The 23,781-nt window shown below is 37.7% G+C and overlaps 3 protein-coding genes across 9 annotated transcripts; 2 read left to right on the plus strand and 1 right to left on the minus strand.

The window, feature by feature from the left end:
• Positions 1-1,218: 1,218 nt before the first annotated feature.
• On the minus strand, positions 1,219-19,872 carry LOC122827004 (splicing factor U2AF 35 kDa subunit). Of its 4 annotated transcripts, XM_044109453.1 has the most exons (9): positions 19,806-19,872; positions 7,802-7,912; positions 6,756-6,843; positions 6,198-6,264; positions 3,657-3,706; positions 3,280-3,378; positions 3,007-3,140; positions 1,602-1,694; positions 1,219-1,520 (listed from the first exon to the last, which is right to left on the minus strand). In XM_044109453.1, exons 2-9 carry the CDS (start codon positions 7,843-7,845, stop codon positions 1,409-1,411), a joined length of 687 nt encoding a protein of 228 aa, XP_043965388.1. In that variant the 5' UTR covers positions 7,846-7,912; positions 19,806-19,872; the 3' UTR covers positions 1,219-1,408. The 4 variants fall into 4 exon arrangements, with proteins under 4 accessions (XP_043965388.1, XP_043965390.1, XP_043965389.1 ...); XM_044109455.1 differs by lacking the exons at positions 7,802-7,912; positions 19,806-19,872 and adding an exon at positions 4,290-4,357 and having other exon boundaries at positions 6,756-6,805; XM_044109454.1 differs by lacking the exons at positions 7,802-7,912; positions 19,806-19,872 and having other exon boundaries at positions 3,657-4,357; positions 6,756-6,810.
• Positions 7,927-16,291, plus strand: LOC122827002 (B- and T-lymphocyte attenuator-like). 4 transcript variants are annotated; one of them, XR_006369917.1, is made up of 8 exons: positions 7,927-9,195; positions 10,216-10,533; positions 10,658-10,702; positions 11,262-11,381; positions 11,480-11,514; positions 11,614-14,336; positions 15,535-15,648; positions 15,731-16,287. XR_006369917.1 is itself a non-coding variant. In XM_044109450.1 (6 exons), exons 1-6 carry the CDS (start codon positions 9,120-9,122, stop codon positions 11,935-11,937), a joined length of 918 nt encoding a protein of 305 aa, XP_043965385.1. In that variant the 5' UTR covers positions 7,927-9,119; the 3' UTR covers positions 11,938-16,290. The 4 variants fall into 4 exon arrangements, 2 of the variants coding, with proteins under 2 accessions (XP_043965385.1, XP_043965386.1); XR_006369916.1 differs by having other exon boundaries at positions 11,614-15,648; positions 15,731-16,290; XM_044109450.1 differs by having other exon boundaries at positions 11,614-16,290.
• Positions 16,844-22,837, plus strand: LOC122827003 (B- and T-lymphocyte attenuator-like). Its single transcript, XM_044109452.1, has 5 exons — positions 16,844-16,959; positions 18,303-18,620; positions 18,745-18,789; positions 19,551-19,673; positions 19,767-22,837. Exons 1-5 carry the CDS (start codon positions 16,884-16,886, stop codon positions 19,892-19,894), a joined length of 690 nt encoding a protein of 229 aa, XP_043965387.1. The 5' UTR covers positions 16,844-16,883; the 3' UTR covers positions 19,895-22,837.
• The last annotated feature ends 944 nt before the right edge of the window (positions 22,838-23,781 follow it).

A 23,781-nucleotide genomic window follows, 5' to 3' on the forward strand; every position in this document is an offset into this window, starting at 1 on the left:
ATTCCCATGTATCACTTTTATATGATACATGCAAAAGTATCATATGTACTTCATTTCTGTTCTCTAAAATATTGTATTTATTCTACACTTATCTGAGCTACTTCACAGCATTGACTTCGGATGAAACCTTAGATTCAAGTCAGAAAAATCAATTCTAGCAAGAAATTTTCGTTACCAATATAAGATAATTTTGGTTCAAGATTGGCTTTTCGTTAAAACTTTTACAGTTGGCTACTATTTAAAACAGTTATTTGTGCAAATTTATGCATGAAAGTTTTCCTTCCACTCAATCTTCCATTAACAACATTAAGTATAGCATTCTGAATAGTAAGCATAAGTACTGTATTTACATCTGTGACTTAACTGATAACTGTTTACATGAACGAAACCAACAAAACAAAATCAATGACTTTAAATCAAGGTTACTCTACATTCTCTAGGAACATTTTTAAGAAAAGAAATTTCAGTCACACGCATTTTAAACTATAAAATTAATGAATATTTTGCAGATATTTCTACTCTGGGTAGACTTTGATACTGGAACGCCACACAGACTAGTAATACGATGGAAATACAAAGAACAAAAAGAAACAACGGAAAGCAAACAAAGAAAGGAAACATGAAGAACACAAAAGATGGAAGAAAAAAAAGGCAAAAAGAAAGAAAAAGTGTATACAAAGGTGAGATGATCGCAAAGAAGAAAAGGACTCGAGGAATAAAGAATGAAAAGAGGAAAAACTTGAGGTCAAAGATTTGAAGATTACAATCAGACATTAGGACAGGGAACTCTGGGAAAACGTTTTTTTCCCCAGACCTAAACCATCTCCACATTTTTCCAGATTGTGTAGGAATCCTAAAGTCCGTCATGAACTTACTGGAAGTGGGTCCAAAGATCTGAGCCAGCGCCTCTCAACTGCATAAAACCTGGTTTAACACACTGATATTCGCTTGTGTTTCCAACTATAATTAGTCTGGTTCTGAACCAAAACCATTATAAAGTCCCACTGGTGCCCCGACTTGAAAGCTGATTTAATAACCTTCTATAGCTTATTAGAGAAACATGAAGACTCCCAAAAGCATCCAGCTAAATGGCCAAAAGCACAAAAATAAAAACTATTAAAGCTTCTATTAGATGAGGAAACATTTTGCAAACACACAAAAAAAAGCATCAACGATCTGATTCTCGTGGAGAGAATTCATGGACGGATATTCTGGCGGTGCAGTTACAAATCTGTTTTATTGAGAAAGCGACACGAGCTTGTCTTTTAAAAAAAGTGAATAAAAGAACATAACAATTTCAACAATTCACAGAAACAAAAACAGAAAGAAAAAAAAAAAAAAAACAAACAAACAAAAACATTGCTGGGGTTAGGAAGTAGGGGATTCAATGCATCAGTCTCGGCCTCTTTCAGAACCTCCCGGACCGCTCCCGGTCCCTGGACTTCCGCTTCTCGCGATCGCCCCGCCGTCGATCTTTGGAGCGGGAGCGCCGTTCTCGGGAGCGGGAGCGAGAGCGGTGCCTGTTGGACAACAAACACCTCATTTACAAACCAACAGTGACTTGAGAGAGAGAACATTTGTTTCCGCTGAGGAGTAATTACTTTTTCCTGCGGCGGCCGTAGAGCTCCCTGCGGAGTTCCCGTGATATGGGCTTCAGATGCATGAAGTTGCAGAATCCTCCTCGGGTGCATTCCCTGAAGGAAAACGGGACATGAGGGTTTAAAACCTCCGGCCTTGCTGCAGATGGAGCCCTGCCATAAAAAGCTGGCACTACGTTACACATGCCAAGGAGCATGGCAGCAGAAAAAGTTGAAACTTTTATCTCCTGCATGGGGAACAAGCCAGAATCAAATGGAAAAATCCTGAAGGGCAGACAGGATCTTATCTTGGTTCTGAATAAAATGCTAGCTGGAAGCAAGTGCAGCTGGGACGGCTTCAGGAAAACCTTGTGGCTCTGCTGTGGTTCTGTCAGAAGCAACCTTTAAAAGGCCCCTCGGATTTAAAGGCAGGACACTCTGGCCAGCGAGTAATCCAAATCGGACCAGGAGAGAACAATGAAGCTCTGTCCTGGTCTGAACAAAGACAGAACCTTCTTTCTTCACGCAGCAAAGAGGTCGGATTAAAATCAATTAATCCCATATCAATCATTTCAGTCCTTGTGTCTGTAAAACGAGTGACAACAAAGGTAAATAAAAGTCTCCTAAATCAGCCATGAAGAGGCGAGTTCCAGTGTTTATTCATCAACCTGAATAAAATAGTTAAAATAGTTCTGTTTTCGATACTGACGTATGGTTTGGGTCAAGTTCAGGACAAACCTGTGCGCAAATATTAGTGCATGTGATTAAAAGGCAACATTTCAAATTGTATGGTTAAGAATCATAAAAAAACTAAAATTGATCAAAAACTAATTGTCATCCAACAACACCAGCAAGAGCTGATGAAAAACTTTCACCGGATCTTCTGCCACCTTGTGGTAGCATCTATACATTACAGACGGTTATAAATACTATACGACTGCTGCTGCTTTGTGCCTTTTCATAAAGGACTGTGGTGTGAGAGAAAACAGCTGGAAGAGAAGTTTAATCTTAGAGCTCAAAGCCTTTTTATAATGATTACAACAGCAACTCTGGAAACCAGAAAATTTCATTTGCTGAAAGTTGATTGCTCTAATATTTGTAGAAAAAGTTGCCACGGTGTGTTTACGATGATCGTTCCTCCACTTCCAAACACCAGGCTTAGACAAAAACAACATTTTTGATGCCTTTTACTCACATCAAATCAAAGGTGGAGGACACCGTAAACTCAGAGTTGATTGAGCAGAAGAAGGAAAACAACTCAGCACTGATCAACAAGCTAACAGACATTTAACACGAAGCATTTCATTCTTCTCATAAGCAAAAAAAAATAATAAAAATGTTTCGGGATGCATAAAGCTGCTTAGTTGGTCTTCAACAGGCATGTGACCAACAGCAGACATGGACAAACTTCAACTCATTTGAGACTCACCCCATTTCATACTGGCGGCAGCAGGCTTCTCTGAAGTCGGTAACCGGGGACAGCTCTGCGTGGATGGGCTGGGCGTTGAACCAGCGGTTGTTCAGGTCCATGACTGCTTTCTCTGCGTCCTCCTCACGACGAAACTACACACCACAGACACAGAGTTAGACGTTCATCTCTGAAGGTGCACACACTGACTGCATTCCTCACAGTCTTTATATTTAAATCTGACTAACTTGACGGCTTCCTGGAGTATTAGATGTTCAGGTGTACGAGACTCACCTTCACATAGACGTTGCCCACAAGGTGGTCACCGAGGTTATCACAGACATTCATCTCCTCCACCTCTCCATACTTCTCCTCCATCTCTGTGAACACCTCCTAAAGTGAAAAAAAATGAGGGGGAAAAAAATGAATTAATTGATCCATAATTTTGCCACTTTTCAACATTGAAATTCTCATTTTGATGAGTTTTTTCCCCCCCAACACGAAGCCGTTACCAAAACTTTCCACTATTAAGAAAGTTTCAGGCGTTGCACAATTCCTATGAACAAACTCCGAAATCCGGCTAAAAAAGGCCCCATTTTGGCCGCTCTTTTGGCTCTCCTGAGGCAGATGAGGAGGCGGCGACGTCATAATGGGGCCAGCCGGTCACTCACCTCAAAGAACTCGTCGTAATGTTCCTGCATTTCCACATCGCTCACGGCACCTGCGAAACGGCAACGACAGACGGTGAAGGACGAGCCGGACGGACGATAAGCGTCAGGAGACGTCAACACGGCGCTTTGAAGAAGCATTCACACCTGATGAACCCTGTGGGTTACGTTACAACCACACGGACGCATCCCAAATGTTAAAAGGTTGTGGTTGCAATGTGGCAAACTGGGGGTGTAAATACTTTCTCAAAACGCTGTAGGAACATTTGGAAATGGGGATGGGATATAAATTTGAAGCTAAATGACACAGAAGCAGTCAAAACAAAGTTGCTCCCTCCAGTTTTTTCAGCTTGTTTGCTGTTTAACTTTAAACTGGCTTCAGTCAAACTCTGACCTGTTTTCTGCTGTTTTCTTGTTGCTGAACTATTTGCATAACTGTGTCATGACACAGACACACTGATTACACTTTCTTCATGACAAGCAGGCCGAGAAACCATGCAAAACAGCATGAGGCCCGTGCATCTAGCCTTAAAGACTCTCTGTACTACACTGTGCCAGTTTGGTTTGGGGAGGAGTAATAAAATGAATTCAGTGCAGTCGGTGCTGGAGGGTCCTGTGGATAAAGATAGAACTTACAGTGGAAACCATCAGCGGACTGGGCAGTTTTGAAGGTTATGAAGGTAAATGTTCAAGAGGGAAATGGTCTGAAATACAAAACATAAGCTTCTGTGATAAAAATCCAACCAAATACGAAGCTGGGGAGGGAAAAGAACGTTATTAGATATGTTTTCGCTAAAACGGCGTCGAGCGATTGGTTGAGAGATCAGGCTGCATTTAACAAGAGTATTTTAGCAATTGCTTTCCTGATGTTTAGCATTTGTGTTTGAAGCAACATTTTAAACATACAGAGTGTCTCACTGAGAAAAACCAGTTAAGCAACCAGAATGACTGGCCTGACTGGGACAGAACCAGGTACAAAAGAAAAGACCAGTGATTGGAGTTGAGAGAGCAAAAAAAGACCAGAACGTCTGGAATGATGTTCTTCAGATGCTTGACTCAAACCAAAAGAACCTCACGGCAGCTATAAAGTACGGAAGTGGAAGTGTCATGGTTTGGGAAAGCAATCATAGAACCCATTATTATTATTGGACTAGCAGTAAAAAAGATTAAGATGAACATACCAGGAACTCCATCAAAGACAGGCTAAAATTACAAAAAAAAAAAAAAAAAAAAAAGCAAGCTCTGGTCTAGTCAAAGTCCAGTTTTAAGATAACAGACGCAAGAAACATCTCAAACATTAAAGTGAGGAGGGGAGCCATCTTCCTTAGAGTGATGCTACGGACCGGTGGAGTAAGTTCAACTACGCCGGGTGAAGACTCTCAGCAAGAAAAATATTTCTTAAATTAAAACATTTGCTATATTTCTTGCATGATTTCCAAAAAGAGCTAAAAAAAAAAAAAAAAAAAAAAAAAGCAAGCTAAGAAAAATCAATGAAAACGTTAGAAACACGCATCTGAAGAAAACTGAAGGCTTTGAGCAGCAGACTTGTTGTGGACGAACTAAATTGTGTCAACAGTTGATTACAGCCTTGATTGGCATATTTCACTGAAATCCTAAGAGTCTAAGCTTTCTAACAATCTATAAGAAGTTTATAGGTTTTACAAAAAAAGGAGACTGTTGGCATGTCCATTAACTGGTTAATTCTTTTAAATATTTTCCACAGATAAAATCAATAATAAATATTACGTAATCAAGAACTGGATACTCAATAAAGTGTCTTATCTTTTCCACATGACTGCAGCTTTATGTGTTGCTGCTTGTGTTCAGGCCTGAGGGGGAGCAGACATTTCCAGGCCTGGGAACGGCGGTGGGTTCCTCCTACCGACTACACTGGCAATCCAACAACAAACTCCAAGTCTTGCAGTAAAGTCACTCGTACTGGTTGTTTAACAGTTTCCCTCAGTAACTGTATGTTTAAAAAAAAAAAAAAAGCTCAGTTTGCATATTAGCTAAACTAATATGGGAGGCAATTTTTTTTTAAACTTTATTTATCAGTTAGTTGGTGGCTGCCTTCAATGATCAAGAGGGGGGTTTTTTTTATATGCATTATCCTTTAAAACACAAAAAACCAACGTATTTGCCACTCTAATTTGTGAAGAATTTTACCTACATGCTGACAGTACTTTGGTATTAATCAGAACATTTACTATTTCCATTCACCTCAAGACTGATTGTTTAAATATGTATTTTAGGGCCGATTTATTTTCATATTAATATTTAACACACCTACCTGTGTGAGGCGGTCTGTTTCTGTTTACGGCACACAGCCCCACCTCATGTTTCTACGTATTCCAAGCTAATCAGCTCAACCTGGAAGTGCTGTTTGCTTTTACATCCTAGTTGGCATTTGTTCATATCGCTGAGTCACATGAAAGTCTCACAGACACATACTGGTATACTTTAAGCCACTGAATGGCTTAGGGGTTAGCTAGCTAACAGGACAAGAGAAGAACCTCAGGTTTAAGAAAAACGGGTCTGACTTACAGCGAGAGGCGTCGGCAGTCTGAGCGCTGTTCTGAGGATTACGGTAGATGTTCTGGATCAAGATGGTCTACAAAGCAGACAACAATAAATCCGGTGAAACTGGACTAATAACTTTCGAGTGTTGCACTTCATTGAGATTCAAAAGACAGAACAGTCCAAAACAGAAGTGTACATATGCTTATTTTGTCACTGTCTGAAGTTAAATCAGAACGAATTTCTATTTTCTTTTAGGTCTGTTAGAATTACCAAAATTATTTGTATTTGCCAAATATAATAATAAAATTCTGTATGTAAATTTCTGATATTGAAGACATTTGTGAACACGTCTTAGACATATTCTCTGATTCTTGTGACATCTAACTGACTGAAAACAAGAAGTTTGGTCTGATTTAACATCAGAAAGAGATAAAGAAAGTGTCAGTGTCTTTTTATATGTATGTAAACTTCTGCTTGGGATGAGGCACACTGGATATTACAGCAAGACAGATGTAGTTCAGGAAGGGGTTCACCGATTGGTAATTTTAGAAATATAGAATCATTCGTAAGGCAGAAACTTACCTGGCTGAAGGTTGGTTTATTGTGCAATCTTGAGCATCGGTCTCCATGTCTGCAGGCTCCAATTTTGAAATAGAAGGAACAATTTACCCTGGAAGGGAAGTTGACATTATTTGTTTATTACAGACTCAGGAACCGCTGCTAATTTGTTAAGTAAAAGTAACATAATGACAAATTAAAATCTCATGTCTCAAGGTTATCACATGCACAGACTCATCTGTGTAACGGTTTTGCTACAACATTTGGCTTTGCAGAGCCATGTGTGACTCTAGTGTTGTCTCTTTTCTCTACTCAGCATCCAACTAGAATAATAAGCATACATACAGTAACTGCAGCAACAAGTTGTGCTGGGTGACAGAAGATACCATCACATCTAACTGACACAGTGAGTGTTACATGTTGAAATGTATCGTTATCAGGAGAGTAATAACAATGAACATCTAAAAATAAATCTATATATGTACGTTTTGGGAGACAAAATGCTGCTTCTTCTACACAGTGTTAAATATAATTACACAAATGCAGCTTCCTTAGCCGTACACCTTACCTTTAAGTGACTAAAAAGGGTCTCTATATGAATGTAGTTCTTGATAACTTTAAATAATTTGATTTTTTTTTTTTTTTTTAGGAAAAAAGCAGCTTATATTTGTTCCCCAGTACTCACCAAATCAATACAACCAAGTAATCTGCTCTGACCTGCTAACTAGCAGGCTAAGGGTTACTGGGTTTTAGTTAACTGTGCTGCAGGCTTTAAGTGTAGGTAAATAAACAATACAAGCAGTGAAAATTATATTAATGCATTAGTTCCTTAATATTTTGTCAAAAACCAACAGGAAACAGAAGATTTACGTTCTGACTACATGAGTTTCATTCAATGCGGTAGCTCTCTGTTAGCATCCCCTCGCTAACTATAGCTTCAGCGGGACTTCCAGGGAAGCTAAAGACCCTAAATAACCTGCTAGTAATAAACAATAAATCTGCAGCAAAATGACTTTCCATAAAAGTCGCAGTTAATGCGTCAATCTTAACCAACATTGAATAAAACTTACTTGTCTTTCTCTGTGCCGAAGATGGACGCCAGATACTCCGCCATTTTCGCCCCGTCTAAGACGTCGTGGAATGCGTCATCACGCAAAGCGATGGACGCCTGCGCTCAAACGCTGTGGAGGTAACCATGACAACACGTACATTAGCTTCAATTGCCGCTTAGGGGCGTTGTTTCCCAATAAGAGGTTTAAAAACACCTTAACACGTACCTTTTTCATTGTATGCCTATAAATTTGAATATTTTAATTAATCTCCTGAACTTGTTCTTCTTCCAAAAACTTAATTACTCTTAAGACTTGCCTTTTCCCCCCTCCTCAAATTAAAAGTACATGTTCAGAGACTTGGATGTACAAAAGAGAATGGAAAACCAGAAAATGAGCATATTTTTATTTCAAATAGAAACTGTAGAACCTAACATTAAAAAAGTAAAATTAATAACAAAAAGTACGATGCATAAAATTCTAAAAATAATAATAATAATGACAAAAAAATTGTTTAAGACGACAGCCGACTATTTACTTTGGCCTGTCTTGTCTACATCTACTTGGCAATTGCGAAAATAATCACAATATTTTAAGGCAAAAACATCATTAAATAATGAAGTCTAGTCTTTTGTTCTCGTAATATCAAACCAACACAAAATAGTTCTTCAAAATCTCAATATAGCTGATTCACAAGGTGTAAGTGTTCATGTGGTGTCGGTGTTGACCTAATAAAAGCCACCAAAACACCATCAACAAGTTGGGCATTGAAGCCATTAAAGAGGCTGTGGGGTCCCCATCTGCTCATCTGAGCACCTTACAACCTCCACTGAAACCACAGGCACTCTGCAAGAGGTCGCGCAGCGCTGCAGGAGATGCACATGGTGGAGATTAAAGAAGAGGAGAAAGGAGAGGAAGTCAGCTTGAAGATAGCAAACCACAGAGGCTGTCAAGAAGTGATGAAGGCGGCGTCAAGGTGCACAGACTGAAAGACGCCTCGGAAACGACAGCAAGGTCTGTGAGAACGGTGGAGATTTTGGCTCAGTTCGAGATGTTTGCCACAGCTGGATGAAAAGGGGAAGCCCTGGCCTGAGACGCCTCGCTGAGTCGGACCTGCAGAAATTGCAGAAGCGAGACCACCCACCGCCTGATTTCTCACCTCAAAAACTATAATCCCGTCTACTTTCGAGGGGAAGAAGTACTGTACGTTACAGGGTGTGAGAGAGGCAGCCAAAGAGGAAGCAGCTCTGGCTGTTTTGTTTAACAAATTAATGATGTTTTCGGAGGAAGATTTCTCAGTTGAGCTGCATGTGACCAGATAGTAACGAGCGAAGAGATCATGAGGCTTGAGCACCGCTGGATTGTCCTGATTTGGTCCATTTGGACCGTCCAGTTCCTCACCACTGAGGCTGACGGTAAGTGAAAACGTTTCCTTTCATAAAACTCACAATGACAGAAAATATTTACAAATTGAGTTAAAGAGGGAAAAAGAAAGATAATATAATTTTGATGCTTCATTTTTTACTCGGCAATCAATCAATCAAGTTTATTTGAATGGCACATTTCAGCAACACAGCCGTTCAAAGTGCTTTACGTCTTGAAAACATAAAAACATAAAAGAAAGCATCATCAAAAGTTGTGAAAACCAATAAACATGACATTTTGTCAAGTGCCATCGTTAAAATAATCAACACGCATCAAATATGTTGGTCAATGTTCCATTTTGAGTTTCTTTATGGTTCAAAAACAACTCTAAATGGAACGCTGACCAATAAAAAATAAAACTAAAACTGCAATAAAGTTTTAGCACCCATATTTCAATTATAGGCGGTCAGACAACTGTGTTGTAAACAAATGCTTAAATAAGCATAAGAAGAAAAAGAGAAACTACAGGGGATGAAGAGTTGCTCATGTCACTTTAAAAACTAGTCTATGAAACAAAGGAATTTCCTGTGGGGGGAAAAAAAAACTATTTTGAGTTTTATTGAAGATGGAATAAGGCACAATAAGAATAATGCTTAAAATTAGTCAACTTATAACTTCTAGTTAGCAGATTAATAGAAGAAAAGCTTCCTGTGATACAAGAGGCTGAGGCCTTTATGTAAAATAACAGCACTGACTATTAAAGCAACTGCTTAAAAAAGGAACTAGTTTAAAATAACAGAGACATACCTGCAGGTGTGTAAAAATTGACATGTGGTTGAATGACAGTAAAAGGAGAAGAGATGAAAACCTTTTCAGAGTGCACTTTAGATGTAAAGCCTGTTAGAGACTTCTAAATCTACCAAACGGTTCTTCTATTGTAGCAAAAGGATTTTTCTGATTTACGTGGGCATGTTTTTGTGAGAAGTTCATTCAAAGTTCAAAGCTAATTAGACACAAAAAGCATCAATTTATCTATATTATCTTATGTCTAATGTCTTCTCTTCCTTTAGATGACGACTGCACAATAGAACTGCAAGTTCGTCGGAACACGTTTTATAAAGCGGGTCTTGGACAAGAACTCAGGATTGAATGTCCAGTTTTGTTCTGCAACAATTTACCACCAAAAATCTGCTGGTATAAAGTTAAGGAAGAACATATTTGTCTCAATTACAACAATAGCAATCACATCAAGACAGAATGGAAAATATTAAATCCGTCAGAAGGGATATTCTACTTGTTATTCCAAAGCCTCACCAGGAATGATTCAGGTGAATATCGGTGTGAAGGTGGAAGCAGTGTGAGTCACAGCATCTTCATCGATGTTTATGGTGAGTAATTTTCCATTTATATTGTTTATAGCAACTCTACAAGTAACATTAACCAGCTTTACATTTGTATCAATGCATGTATACTAATTTAGTTACAAGATTGAAACTTTATTTTGTTCTACAGAAATGGACACAAATGACACAAGTAAAACAAAAACCAATGACACAAGTAAGAACAAGTTGATATTTGTATCCTGATTTTGTGCATATCCACATAGTTTATGCTTTTCTACTTCAATTTTGTACCCAAACCATTTTCATAGCAATCCACTTGTTCATAGATAAAAATAAGTACATATAAATGATCATATCTTACATATGATATCGTTCACTTGAGATCTTCTGAAAACTTTGTATTTTACTATTTGGTTCTGATTCCTGTTTGGACAATTTAAGTCCAATAAAATATTAAAGAGTGATCAAACCAAATTAACTATTGCAGGAAGATACACAATGGAGTAACACGAACTATAATTAACCTAACTATTAGAAAATTACTTTAAGTTGATAGTTATTAAAGCGAGTAAGAAACGTCTCCCTGATTAATGGTTGGTACAAAATGTCTCATAGCCGACGGGGCCAGACTGGTCATAAAAGAAAACGGGTGAAAAGACGAGCATTTTATCATAAAGTATTTTTGAATTGAATTTGTATTTGAAAAAGACAATTAAGTGAGATGATTCAACATTATTGTTTGCTTTGCCATATTTTGTTTTGCCTTTCTGCAGACGACCAATCCAAAACCGAAGCGGACAAATTTTTGATGTACATGTACTCCGCTGCTGGGATTGGTTCCTTTGTCATCATAGTGATTATTATTTCTGTGATATGCATGCGAGGGTGCAAAGGTGAGATTTCTTTACTAATTTTATTAACATCAGCTTGTAATTGTTACGTTAAATACTCAGTCACTGCCACTGCATTTAACAAACTTTTTATCCTGCAGAGAAGTCAAAGACGGAGAAACAAGAAGAAAATCAGGTCAGTTATTCTTACCTGAGTATAACCTCTTCACTCAATGTTTATGCCTTTAAAATTTGACTTTGGTTTAAAGTTTTTCCTACTTTTCTATTCCTAAAGTACATGGCGATGCCATTTGATGAGCGACCCGTCCCAAATGCCACCAGGATGCAGCACTCACCAAGAGGGAGCCCCAACCTGCCGCCACCTCGCAGGCCCAGCGGGAGAAAAACCACAGGGCAACCTGCGGAGCCGGCGCCATCGAGAGACAACCAGCCGCCTTACAGCCAGAGGACACGAGACAGAAACAGGAATGGGGCGCAGGCGGAGGAAGCAGGTTCTGTTGTGTATGCTGCTCTTAACCATGCACCCCCACAGAGGGAGGCTCCCCGGCCACAGAGGGAAATAGAGGAGACCGAGTATGCAGCTATACGTTTGGTTTGACTGAGAGTCTGCTGGAATAAATCACACTAGAGGAATAAAGTCTGAATCTGGATCTTCCTCTCCAGAGGAGCACAGGAGGGATTCCTCACAGCAAGGATTCTGGAATCAAAACAACTCAAATCCTGACTTCCTTTACCTTTCGGAAACACCGATCTTACAACAGAACATGCTGACGGATTCACTTTAAGCGTAATACGTCATCGGCATCACAAACTGGATGTGTGGTTTCTACTGTTCTGCTTGGGATGGAAAATGTTCCAGCTGAAATCAAGAACATCAGCGTCACTGCAGGCGGCAGCCTACGGAGTAAAAAGCACGTTTCACATCCTTCATAAGTAAAACCAATAGGAAATGAACCATGTAACTTTTTTATGATTGTTTGACAAAAGGACTTCAACATTTGCCTCATTTTCTTTAGTCTGCACTTTGTTTGAAGACCCTTTTCCTGCCCCTTGGTGCTTTACAAGAAGTACACCACAATGGCTAAATAAGATGAATAAGTAGGTTATCCCACCCGTTCAGGCACAAGAGAACAGATACAGAAATCAGTCAGCGTTTCCTCACCAACTCAGTCCACAGAAAATGTCTAAACCACCACAGTAGAGTTGATGGAGCTAGCAAACCCAAACCGCGTAGCTAAACACACGCTAGCTAGTTGGTACCACTAGAGACTAAAAGCTTATTTTGTAACCATGTCTAATTTGCTTATAGACAATGTTATTATCTTTTTTGTCTTCCTCCACCAGTAATTTAAGACCTAAAAAAGTATGCTATTCTCTGTCGTTAGCGAGTAGCAAACACAAAGCTAAAAGACACCAAACAACAAAAAGTTACCACATTATTATTTGTGCTTCAAGAACATCAACAGGTCGTTTTATTTTGCTTTCTTAAACTGGAACCATTAAGTCACACACAAGCTAAAAGACACGTTTCGGAAATAATTGATATTCAGCAGGTAGCTTGAATGAGAACTAGAAAAAACGTAGTGATTTGGCTAATTATATCAGGCATTTAGATAAAAAAAAAAACAGATAAAATGTGCAAAATTCAGAACCTTTTAATGCCATAAGGTACAAAAAAGTGATATATTCACATTCAAATTAAAAACTTCTTTATTGATCCCTAAGGGAAATTAAATTAAATATGTAGCGTGTTAATGCATTAGGTGCTGGTCAATTCAAACTTTTGCAAGTTTGGTCATTTTGATCAGATTTGAAAAGATTTGTCTACCACAGGATTATGTTATTTCTATTAATAATCTAATACTACAGCGTAAGCTCAAAATTGTTTGTAGCCCAACATATTTACCCAGCATGCTTGTTGTCTACAATTTATGAAAACGCTTAGAGAATTAAACTGACAAACATTGGAAAAGTACGAGTGCAAAATTGTGGAAGTAGGCAGGAATAAAATATAAATTAAGGACATAGATTGGCAAAACGGTGAGTTGATCTGGAAACTTCTTAACTGGCAAAATTAAAATATAATTAGGTTTATTTCATATTAACCCAACATTGTAATATCCAGTTTACAAACTTTCCTACAGAAACATCAAATTCGTATTTTCATTCAATGTATGTTTTTCTTGCTCTGCTACGAGGTACAAGTACAGGCGTTACTTGGACTCTTTCCTCAAATATGAAACTAAGTTTTTTTGTGTGACAATCAAGCAGTAATTCAGATCTTTGACAATAATGAATGCAATTACAGTCTACAAACTGAGCATGTAAACTATAATGTGTGATATACTGTATACAAGGGGAAGCAGAAACATTTCTCTTCTGAATGTTTTGCACGTATTGCACGAGTAAATACTGATTTTATTCCATGTGCATGACTTGAAATCACTATTTGGAAAAATTTCAGTCATTTCTGGTACTGTAGCCTCGGTCGTTATCAGATGAGTCATTTTCTGACTTTCACCGTGACTGAAAATTTTATTCTGATTACTGATTGTGATTCTTTGGAAAGGTAGAATGTAATCCTAATCACTGTGTGCAATGAAATGATGCCTATCTAAAAAAAAAATCTGGATTTAATCTTGTGAATTTGACTCTTTTTTTTGTGTGATAATTCTGAGTATTTCCCTAAAAAAAAAATTCCCAACACAGATGAACTGAAGTTAAATGAAATGTGTGGAGAAAAGAAAAGTCTCTTCCTGTAACGACATCAAAGCTGGTAGATTCACATTTACTGGAGGAACCGTCTACCCAAAGACCCCCGTAATCAAAAACAGGAAGTAAAGTCGACCGCAAGCGACTTTCTGTAAAATTCTGAACGCAGTCAGGCTTTACTGAAGTGGATCGTTTCTCAGGTGCTCGACATGAAACCTTACAGCTATAAAGTCCTGTTTTATGTCTTGGTCCTAGTGGTACTCGGTGGCACTCAGGATGATAACAGTAAGTTATTATTACTACAGTAATCTATATTACATTTATTATATATTACAAAATCATTCATTTTGACTTTGTCTGTGTAAATATTTCAGAAAAGTAGACATCATGAAAGAGCAAATTGCACCTCAAAATATTACAGAGCAATATTTTCATACCGCCGTACTTATTTATTGTATAATATACAGACGTGTTTCAGGCTATGTAGTAGTTTTTAGTTCATATTTTCCTTTTTTTTTTTAAATTTTCTTTCTTAATTTGCACAAATTGAGAAATGTCGTTAAAAATAAAGGGCAAAAGCAAGTGGAAATCTGCTTTTCTGACATTCTGAAGCACAACGAATGTGAAAAGCAACAGAAAACGCTCAACTTAAAGAGCCAGTTCAACGTGGAAATTCCTAAATATTAAATGTTACCAACTTTAAGCTTTTTAATTCATGTTTTAAGTGACAAAAACTTGAAACCATAGGATGCGCTGTGGGTTTCTGCAGCGCGTTGTGACCTCAATTTGGTGGACACAGCTGCTGCATCGCACCTGTCGCCGATACGTGGCTTTTAATACTGAGGTTGAAGAAGCAGCCAGGAATCTTTTATGATTCAACCTTTTCCTGCAAACTCCAAAACTGAAATAAAAGCGCAACAAATAATTATAGACTTTCGTTTAAGTGACAGAAAGTCAAAACCTCTCATCTCCTGACATCTTTGCTCATTCTTCCCAAAGTAATTCGAGGAGGGTGAGGTTGGTTGGACTAAGATTTTTGTAAACATAAAGTCTTAACAAAAAATTCCGATTGACTTTATCTCTGGACTTTGACTGGGCCATTCTAAGTCATGAATGTGTTTGGATTTAAGCCTGTCCAGCACAATTTTTCAGCCTCTATAGCAGGTTTTTCTCCATGTAGCTCCATCAACCTTCCAATCAAACCTAATCAATTTCCCTGACCATGTTTAAGAGGAACATCCCACAGCCTGATGCTGCTCCCACCAAATTAACGATGTGCAGTGTAAGATTTCCTTTCAAATTCAGTGTAGGTTTCGCGTTATCATGTGGAAATGAGACTTTATTATTTTTTTAACTGAGGGTATCAGGTTACAGGGAGCTAAGCACAAATCCGCGCCACACTTTTCAGATTGAAGCACATCTGAACATATGCGCCGTTCTCCTTCCTTCTTGTGATTGTTTACTTTCTTCTCTTTTCTTGCAGAGAAGCCGACCAATCTGGAGATGTTCAAACATTACATGATCCGCATTTTGGTCATTAAGATTTTTGTCACCATCGTCATTCTTATGTTCGTAAAATCCCGTTGTGTGATTGAAGGTAGGAGTCTGGATATAAAAATACGGGTGACTGATTTGTATCTGAAAGCTGTAATTCATTGAACTTTGTATCCGTTCTGCAGACAAAGGCCAGACAAAAGAAGATTATGGTTTTTTGTCTTCCCGTCACATCTATGAAAATGAATCGACTCTTCATAAATGAGTAGATGAACATCTACTCATGTTTGACCTGAGTGGAGCTTTTATAGAACAGCTTCTTGCTTTTGTGATCCTGAACTGCTGTAAGCCAAACGGCAGAGAAGTGAAAGTGAAACTGTGAGGCAGATTTTGTTTACTGTATAAAGAATAGTGAGACAGAAGACAGGTAATAGTCATGTTTCCTGTACAGGTAACACATCTGCACACATCCTGTATAAAGGTTACGTTCACAAGACACTGCCTAGAATACTAGAGTTCTGTGTTTTCATCTTCCTTTCTTTTATTTATTTATGATTAAATAAGCTTTTCTTCTTGGGTAGATGTATGTTTTGAAAGGAAACTAATTTCACCCATCATGACTGTTTTCATTGTACCCAAAGTATTAGTTGTACATTCTGAAATATTTGAAATAGGCAGCCATGTCATGACTTATCATTTTTATTTGTGTTCCGCAAACAATTATTCACGATTAGAGTCTCAGATTGACATAATCTGTTTGTTTTTGTGAATAAATTTGATTAATCTTATGTATAAATCTGCTGTGTTTGTGTAATTTCTCTGACATTTGGTGACTCACAGTGTTTGCAAAAAAATGATTTCAAAGTAAAAAGGTATCAGTCAGGGAAAGAGCAACAAAACTCCACTGCAATATGTACGATACATATCATTAGCGGGCAGTATTTTGATTTTCTTAGCTGATCTAAAACGGGAACATTTTAGTTTGATTTCCTGTAGCACTGTGAATGCACATTTCTAATTTAAACTGTTCGCTGTTTAGTTATGAACATAACAGTTTCATTCTTTACGTCACAAAGTCTGAGCTTAAACTAGCTTTAAAAAAATAAAAATAAAAAATAGAATTGTATGTTAGTTTTCTTTGGTTCTTTTTTTTCTAGTAGTACAATTAACAACTGTGGAAACGCATATTTCTTCTTGTATCGACTTCATCAAAACTATTAGCAGTTGCAGGAGGGTCTATAATCACAAACAGGAAGTAAATCGACCACATCTGTTGTGGTATAAAACTCAGAACATACAGAAGCTGAACAGAAGTGGACGCTTCATCAGACTACCAACATGATGTCGTACAGCTTTAAAGTACTTTTTTATGTCCTGATCTCTGCCAGACTGATGGTTCCTCTGGTTGCTGATGGTAAGTTACATTAACTATTAAACTAAGCTGTAATGGATTGTATATGTCAGTCATGAAGATTCAGTCGAAATCTGTTTTTGTTTTTGGCTTAAATACCAAAATGAATATTGGTAGAAACTAGATCAAATGTAATTTCTTTAACACAGGTAGGGTTTATATCACAGGGTTTAAAACATACCAAAGGTTTTCACATCACATGGCGCTTCTACAGGTCCGCAGTTGACAAGATCACACACAGACTAAATAATGGAGTCTTGAAACCAAACATGTATAAGTAAAATAACAAGACATGAACCTGGATGTCTTTAATTCTGAACTAATAATTGATATTTTTACTACATGTTTTAAAAATATATAGCATTAAGAGATATTTTACATAAAGCTACTGTCACTTTGTTTCCTGTCTTGCCATATTTGGCGATGTGTTGAAGAAAGCGTTTGGTGGGTCTAAAGATCAGGAAACGAAGTTGATTTTGTGGAAAATTAACTCCTTCCACATCTTTAAAGCATGTTTGTTACATTTTAGGTACTTCTGTTCCAATGTGGATGTTAAAGCCAACTGTTAAGGATGAACAATGGGGCAGAATCAACTATGTTACTTGCATTGTGACAAACCAAACAACATTTAACCGGCTGCAACTTAAATTATTATCAGATTTAACCATAAATTGAATTATAGTATAAGTTTTAATTTCGGTTTTAAGCATCCAACATGCTGATGTGAGTGGAGCATTGCAGGTTTAGACTGAGTATTGAATGAGTGCTGCAGTATTTGCAGCACAGAAGCATTGATCCTGTATTCAGTGTTGCACAAGTGTGTCTTACATGATCAGGGAAAGTGATGGTGCTCAGATAGAAATATTTTTGACATGTCCAAAGAATTTTGACACAGGCAGGCATAGCTAGTGATTCAAATATCTCTGAAAAAAGATGCAAATATGTAGGAAAGTGATGTTGGAGAGTTATTTTCCTATTGCATCATGTCTCCCAACAATACTCACATGAAAGGCTCTGGAAAAATTGTTAGCTAAAACGTGTAAAATTTTGTTTACAGATTTCAATTAAAACAACGCAACATGTTTTTTTTTAGCATGTTGGGGATGAAAAGTCCAAAATCCTAGCTACTTTAATCAAAATAGACACATTTTAATAGTTAAATAAGCAGATTTACACGTTATAAATCATCTAGTGTTCTGGTTTTTCAGCAATTTTCCAAGTCAAATTTGCTGAATCAAACTGCATTATTATAAAATGCAACTCTAATTTCTTCTTTTGCAGTGTTAATAAGGCAGCAAAAGGCACCCAGGTATGACATTTTAATGTCTGGTTCTTTCTTGTTGCAGATGACGACTGCACACCAGAACTGCAAGTTCGTCGGAACACGTTTTATAAAGCGGGTCTTGGACAAGAACTCAGGATTGAATGTCCAGTTTTGTTCTGCAACAATTTACCACCAACAATCTGCTGGTATAAAGTTAAGGAAGAACATATTTGTCTCAATGACAACAATAACAATCACATCAAGACAGAATGGAAAATATCAAATCCGTCAGAAGGGATATTCTACTTGTTATTCCAAAGCATCACCAGGAATGATTCAGGTGAATATCGGTGTGAAGGTGGAAGCACTGTGAGTCACAGCATCCTCATCGATGTTTATGGTGAGTCATTTTCCAGTTATATTGTTTATAGCGACACTACAAGTAACATTAACCAGCTTTACATTTGTATCAATGCATGTATACTAATTTAGTTACAAGATTGAAACTTTGTTTTGTTCTACAGAAATGGACACAAATGACCCACGTAAAACAAAAACCAATGACACAAGTAAGAACAAGTTGATATTTGTATCCTGATTTTGTACATATGAATTGCTATTTCATGCTTGTTTAATTTTATTTTGCACATGTAAATAAATCATTGTTTTTTTTTTAGCAATGCACATTTTCATAGATTATGAATACATATAGATGGCCATATCTTGTGAGACACCTTTTGAAAACTTTGTGTTTTATTATTTGGTTCTGACTCCTGTTAGGTCAATTTAAGCCTCATAAAACATGAGACCAGTGATCTAACCAAATTAACTGCAGCAAGAAAATGTACAATGGAGTAATATGAATATATGTCACCTATTTAATAGAAAAGTACTTTTAATCCTAGTTATTAAAGAGAGTAGGAAACATCTCCCTGACAGTTAAGGTAGGCACAAAATATCTCATGGCATTAGGAGCCAGACCAGAATTGTCAACAAAGGAAAGAGGTGAAAAGACCAGCATTTGTTTTTGAATAAGACACTTTTATATCTAGTTATAAGATTATGACTCTGTTTTATTCTACAGGGACTCATGAGGACACAAACAGTGTCACAAGTAAAAAGGTTTAGATTTCTATCATCATTTTGGTTTTGCTAATTCATCCTTTCCTACTTTCATTTTGTACATGCAACCAAACCATTTCATAGCAACGTACATTTTGTTAGATTAGATGCAGGGGTGAAAAGACAAGCATTGATATTTAAAAAAGACGGTTTTCAAGTTGGGGGAATAAACACTATTTGTATCACATTTTATTTTGTCTCCCTGTAGATGACCAACCTGTACCTGAACAAGCAGACAGATTGTTGATGTCTGTCTACTCCACTGCTGGTATCGTTTCCTTTGTCGTCATAGTGATTATTATTTCTATAACATGCATGCGAGGGTGCAAAGGTGAGATATTTAAATGATCTTTTCTTTTAACACCAACTTGTAATCGGTAGGTTAAACACTCTGTAGCCGTCACCACCACTGTTTATCCTGCAGGAAAATCAAGGACAGACGCCACAGAGATCCAGTACTCACCAAGGGGAACACAGGGGAACGTAAAGCAGGAGGAACTCACTTCTGTTGTGTTCATGGTCTGCCAGGAAGGGAAGCTCCCCGGCCGCTGAGGCAGACAGAGGAGACACAGCTATACGTTTGGTTGAATGACTGAAAATCTGCTGGAATAAATGAATGATGTAGCTTTTGTAAACGTTAGGTTTACGTCTCGACTTTGACTGGTCCGCTCTAACTCATGAATATGCTTTGATCCAAACTGTTCCCGCTCTGGTTGCTTGTTTAAAGTTGTTATCCTTCCAGAAGGAGAAATCTTTTTCAACCTATATATAATCTGTTTGTTGTCTTTAATAAACTCAATTAATCTTTAATATAAATCTATTGTCTTTGTATCAAGCTGCTTTGCATTAAAATGATTTCACTGTAGAAAGGTAACAGTCAGGAGAAGAGCATAAGATAATCGACTGCAAAATGTACTGCGATACTTAATTTACTTTCTATCAATGTCATATGCAAACGTTTCAGAAGGTCAAAAGGTCTGCAAATGAACATCCAGAGAGACATTTTTAAATTAATAAAACTAATTTAGAGCCACAAATGTTACCTGGCCTCATGCATACAGCCAACTAAGTTGTTCAACATCATGTTCCTAAAACAATTTAGCCTGCTACTCATAACGAGATCTTGTGTTTTTGTATCAGAGAGATGCTGTCTGAGCAGAGGTCTTTCACATCACGAAGGTTTTCACACTTCCTCAACTTAATAATAGATGCAAAGATCAAACTATGCAGCCCGAAAACATAAACTTTGGTCCTGCTTTAAAGAAAAAAGACCAGAACACAGCAGATCTTTAGAAACTTTAAATACTAACTTACATTTAACTTACATTTCCTAATAAATCAGAGGTAACATGCTTGGATTGTTAAGTGTTTTTTTTTTTCTGTATGAAAGTAAAAATGTAGAACTGCAGTTTTAGAAATGATCAGGTTAGAGGACATTTGTTAACTGTCGTTAACAGACACAGTAAAGGGATTCACGCAGATCATTCAGTCGTGTTTTTGAACAGTTTTGCTCGGTTTCTGTAAAGAGAGCCTGGATTGAATGCATCATGAAAGATAGCAACCAGTTAACCAATTTATTCTGACCTCTAAAATGTGTAAACCAATATACTGATATAGTCATAAAATAAAACAAATTCCTCAAGGACAAGTATAGCGACATAATTAAATTCATCCCAAGTTCAAGTTAGCTTTGTTGAAATCTAGTCAAAGTAAATTAACGTTGATTCTGCAGTCAATTTATCTGACATATTTATTTATATTTATCCCCATCATCAAACACGTTTTAATAACACAACACAGCAAATAAACAGTCATATTCAATAAATTTGAATATTATTGAACATTTCACTGTGCATACAGGTAAAACTTTCCGCGTTTGCTTACAGAAATATTTTTGTATAAACAAACGGCTGCAGAAACGGTTTTGATCATCTTGACTGACCTAACTTATAGTAACTTTTGCAGGAAGAACCAGGAAGGCAGCTGATTCATGTTCCCAATCTTCTGATCGAAACTATGAAAATGTTTCCGATTAACTAATAATATCAGTGCTATTGTACTTATATTAGTAGAATAAATCAAAGTGAGCAACTCTTTGACTGGGTTCTTAGCCGCAAAGGCAAGATAAGATATCTTCATCTGCTTCATTAAGCAGCAGCACAGGAAGCGACAAAACCACAGAGCAGGGTCGATCGCAAGTTATTAAACGCAAAACCCTGCGATCAAAACAGGGTTTTAAAAAGAAACGAGGAGAGTGACAGGAAATGTTGGATGTGCAGTTGCAGGGCCGCGTGAAACCCGAGGGGAGGATGGGCCGTGGGCCGTGTTACCTCTGCGGTTTGGAAAGTGCGAAGAGTTGACGTGGAGCGACGCGTCACTCGTGGCTGGAGTCACACGTTCCTTTTTTTTTGTCGTTTTTCTTTCACAACACGTCCCAACTCTGCATGCAGTAACCCACCAAGCAGGCTGCTGTTAAAACGGCAAGAACAAGGAGGATTAATACAAATCGTTATTGTGTCATTTCCTCTGTTACATACAGGCTGGAGGTGGGAGGGACAGGATGGGGGAGAAGAATGACTTAAAATGAATGAAAAACCTGATAAGATCCTGTTAAACGGCAAAGCAAACAGGGCTGCCACCTAGTGGTGAGTCAGCATAAAACTAAGGGATTTGTTAAAAATAATAGGAGGACATGTTTCCAATGTAAATAAAAAAATTACCAAAGAATTTCCTCAAAGATTTGGGATGATTGGACTATATTCCACAATTCCTTTAAGGTTCTAGGTTTCGCCTCAGAAACAGCATTTTGGATGGGACAGCACAAGATTTCTATTGGGTCAAAGGTCATAAACGTTGGCAGGTCACTCCATAATGTCAAATCCTGTTGGTTTGGAAACTAAGATGCTGTTTTTTTAGGCTTATTTTCTTTTTAAAACAAACATTTCAAGATAATTTCCTCCAGTGTAAAGCAACAAGACGTCTATTTTTTTTATTTTTTTTTGACGTATTCTAATAAATCCATATTTAGACCAGACATAGTGTGAGAAACATCCACATTCCCAATAGTTTGTCTTCTAGTCGTTGCAGTTTTCTGCAGCCATTTTTGGAGTTTCTTGGACACATTTCTGTTTTTTTTCCAATATTTTCTTGTTCTGGTTTCCATTCCGCTCTTCTTTGCCTGCTTCCTCTTCTCTATTTAATTTTTTTATGTTTTTTTTTTTTTTTTTTTTTAAACTTTATTTTTATTTAGTTTTAAACAAGTAGATATACAAATACAGAACACGGCAAAACAAGAGGGCTAGGGCAGGTGACATTCACCAATACCGATATAAAATATTACATTTCCATAACTATTACAAAGTATTAAGTCCAGAATCAGGAACCAGAGAACCAAAAATATGTGATCAGGTAAGGAACCCCATTTTCTCGCTCAGGTGGTGCAGAGTCCCACAAATCACTGTTCATCGCCTCTGACAATAAAGCATTCCCAACGTTTCCAGAGTTTCTCTCCTTTCTCCTTTTTAAGTCAGACAAAATGTCAACATCTCCATGTCGTGGATCATATTTATAATATTCACCAGGAGTTTCAATGAAGGGGGGCCTGGTTGAAGCCAACACTTAGTGACCGCTTTCTTGCTGGCGACCATAATTATTTTCAGCAGGTATGTATCCCCTTTGCTAAGTCCCTCAGGGAGCATTCCAAGATACAGAACAGTGAATGACAAGTCCAGATTTATACCCAAAACTTTACATATTAGACGATGTACATCCTTCCAAAAAGTCTGTAACTCCGTACAGTCCCAAAAAACATGGTAGTGGCCTACCGCAGTCACGCCGCACCCCCTCCAGCACGGAAGCTGTAACCCACCCATCTGAGATCTCTGCTTCGGCGTGATGAAAAATCGGGCTAGATTCTTCCACGTGAAATCGCGCCATATCAAAGAATTTGTGGTCGACAGGGAGCCCCTCCAAATTTGCATCCATGCCTCTGACGTAATTATCATGTCTGCTTCCTTTTCCCATCGCTCTTTTATATAGTCTGTTGAGTTTTTATTCATGGATCTTAAATTTCTATAACATTTGCCAGTAATTCCTCTTATATTTTTACCAGCATATGAATCAATAAAAAGTTGTATTATGCCTGGAATTGTCTCCAAGTCAGAAATTCTCATTTCCTTTCTTAGGAAACTACGGACCTGTAAGTAGCGATAAAAGTCCTCTCTACTCACCTGATAGGTCTGGCATAGCTCCTCAAATTTCATTAATACCCCGTCTTTAACTATAGTGCAGAATGCGGTGACTCCCTGTCTTACCCACCTTCTATATTTATGATCTATCGATGCTGGGAGGAAATGCGGGTGATACGCAGGCCAACTCAACAGCCCTATCTGTCTGTGAAGATTAAACTTTCTGACCAACCCTGCCCATACCTTCAAGGA

This window comes from Gambusia affinis, linkage group LG24 (genome assembly GCF_019740435.1).
Source record: "Gambusia affinis linkage group LG24, SWU_Gaff_1.0, whole genome shotgun sequence".
NCBI lineage: Eukaryota > Metazoa > Chordata > Actinopteri > Cyprinodontiformes > Poeciliidae > Gambusia > Gambusia affinis.

Bases quoted from the DNA above. Each gene is read 5' to 3' on its own strand.
- LOC122827004 (XM_044109453.1), bottom strand. From the start codon at position 7,845: ATGGCGGAGTATCTGGCGTCCATCTTCGGCACAGAGAAAGACAA. The intron at 6,265-6,755 runs GTAAGTTTCTGC...TCTGCTTTGTAG, and splicing joins ATAAACCAACCTTCAGCCAG to ACCATCTTGATCCAGAACAT. The intron at 3,379-3,656 runs GTGAGTGACCGG...TTTTCACTTTAG, and splicing joins ATTACGACGAGTTCTTTGAG to GAGGTGTTCACAGAGATGGA.
- LOC122827002 (XM_044109450.1), top strand. From the start codon at position 9,120: ATGAGGCTTGAGCACCGCTGGATTGTCCTGATTTGGTCCATTTGGACC. The intron at 9,196-10,215 runs GTAAGTGAAAAC...CTCTTCCTTTAG, and splicing joins CCTCACCACTGAGGCTGACG to ATGACGACTGCACAATAGAA. The intron at 11,515-11,613 runs GTCAGTTATTCT...CTATTCCTAAAG, and splicing joins AGAAACAAGAAGAAAATCAG to TACATGGCGATGCCATTTGA.
- LOC122827003 (XM_044109452.1), top strand. From the start codon at position 16,884: ATGATGTCGTACAGCTTTAAAGTACTTTTTTATGTCCTGATCTCTGCC. The intron at 18,790-19,550 runs GTAAGAACAAGT...GTCTCCCTGTAG, and splicing joins AACAAAAACCAATGACACAA to ATGACCAACCTGTACCTGAA. The intron at 19,674-19,766 runs GTGAGATATTTA...TTTATCCTGCAG, and splicing joins ATGCATGCGAGGGTGCAAAG to GAAAATCAAGGACAGACGCC.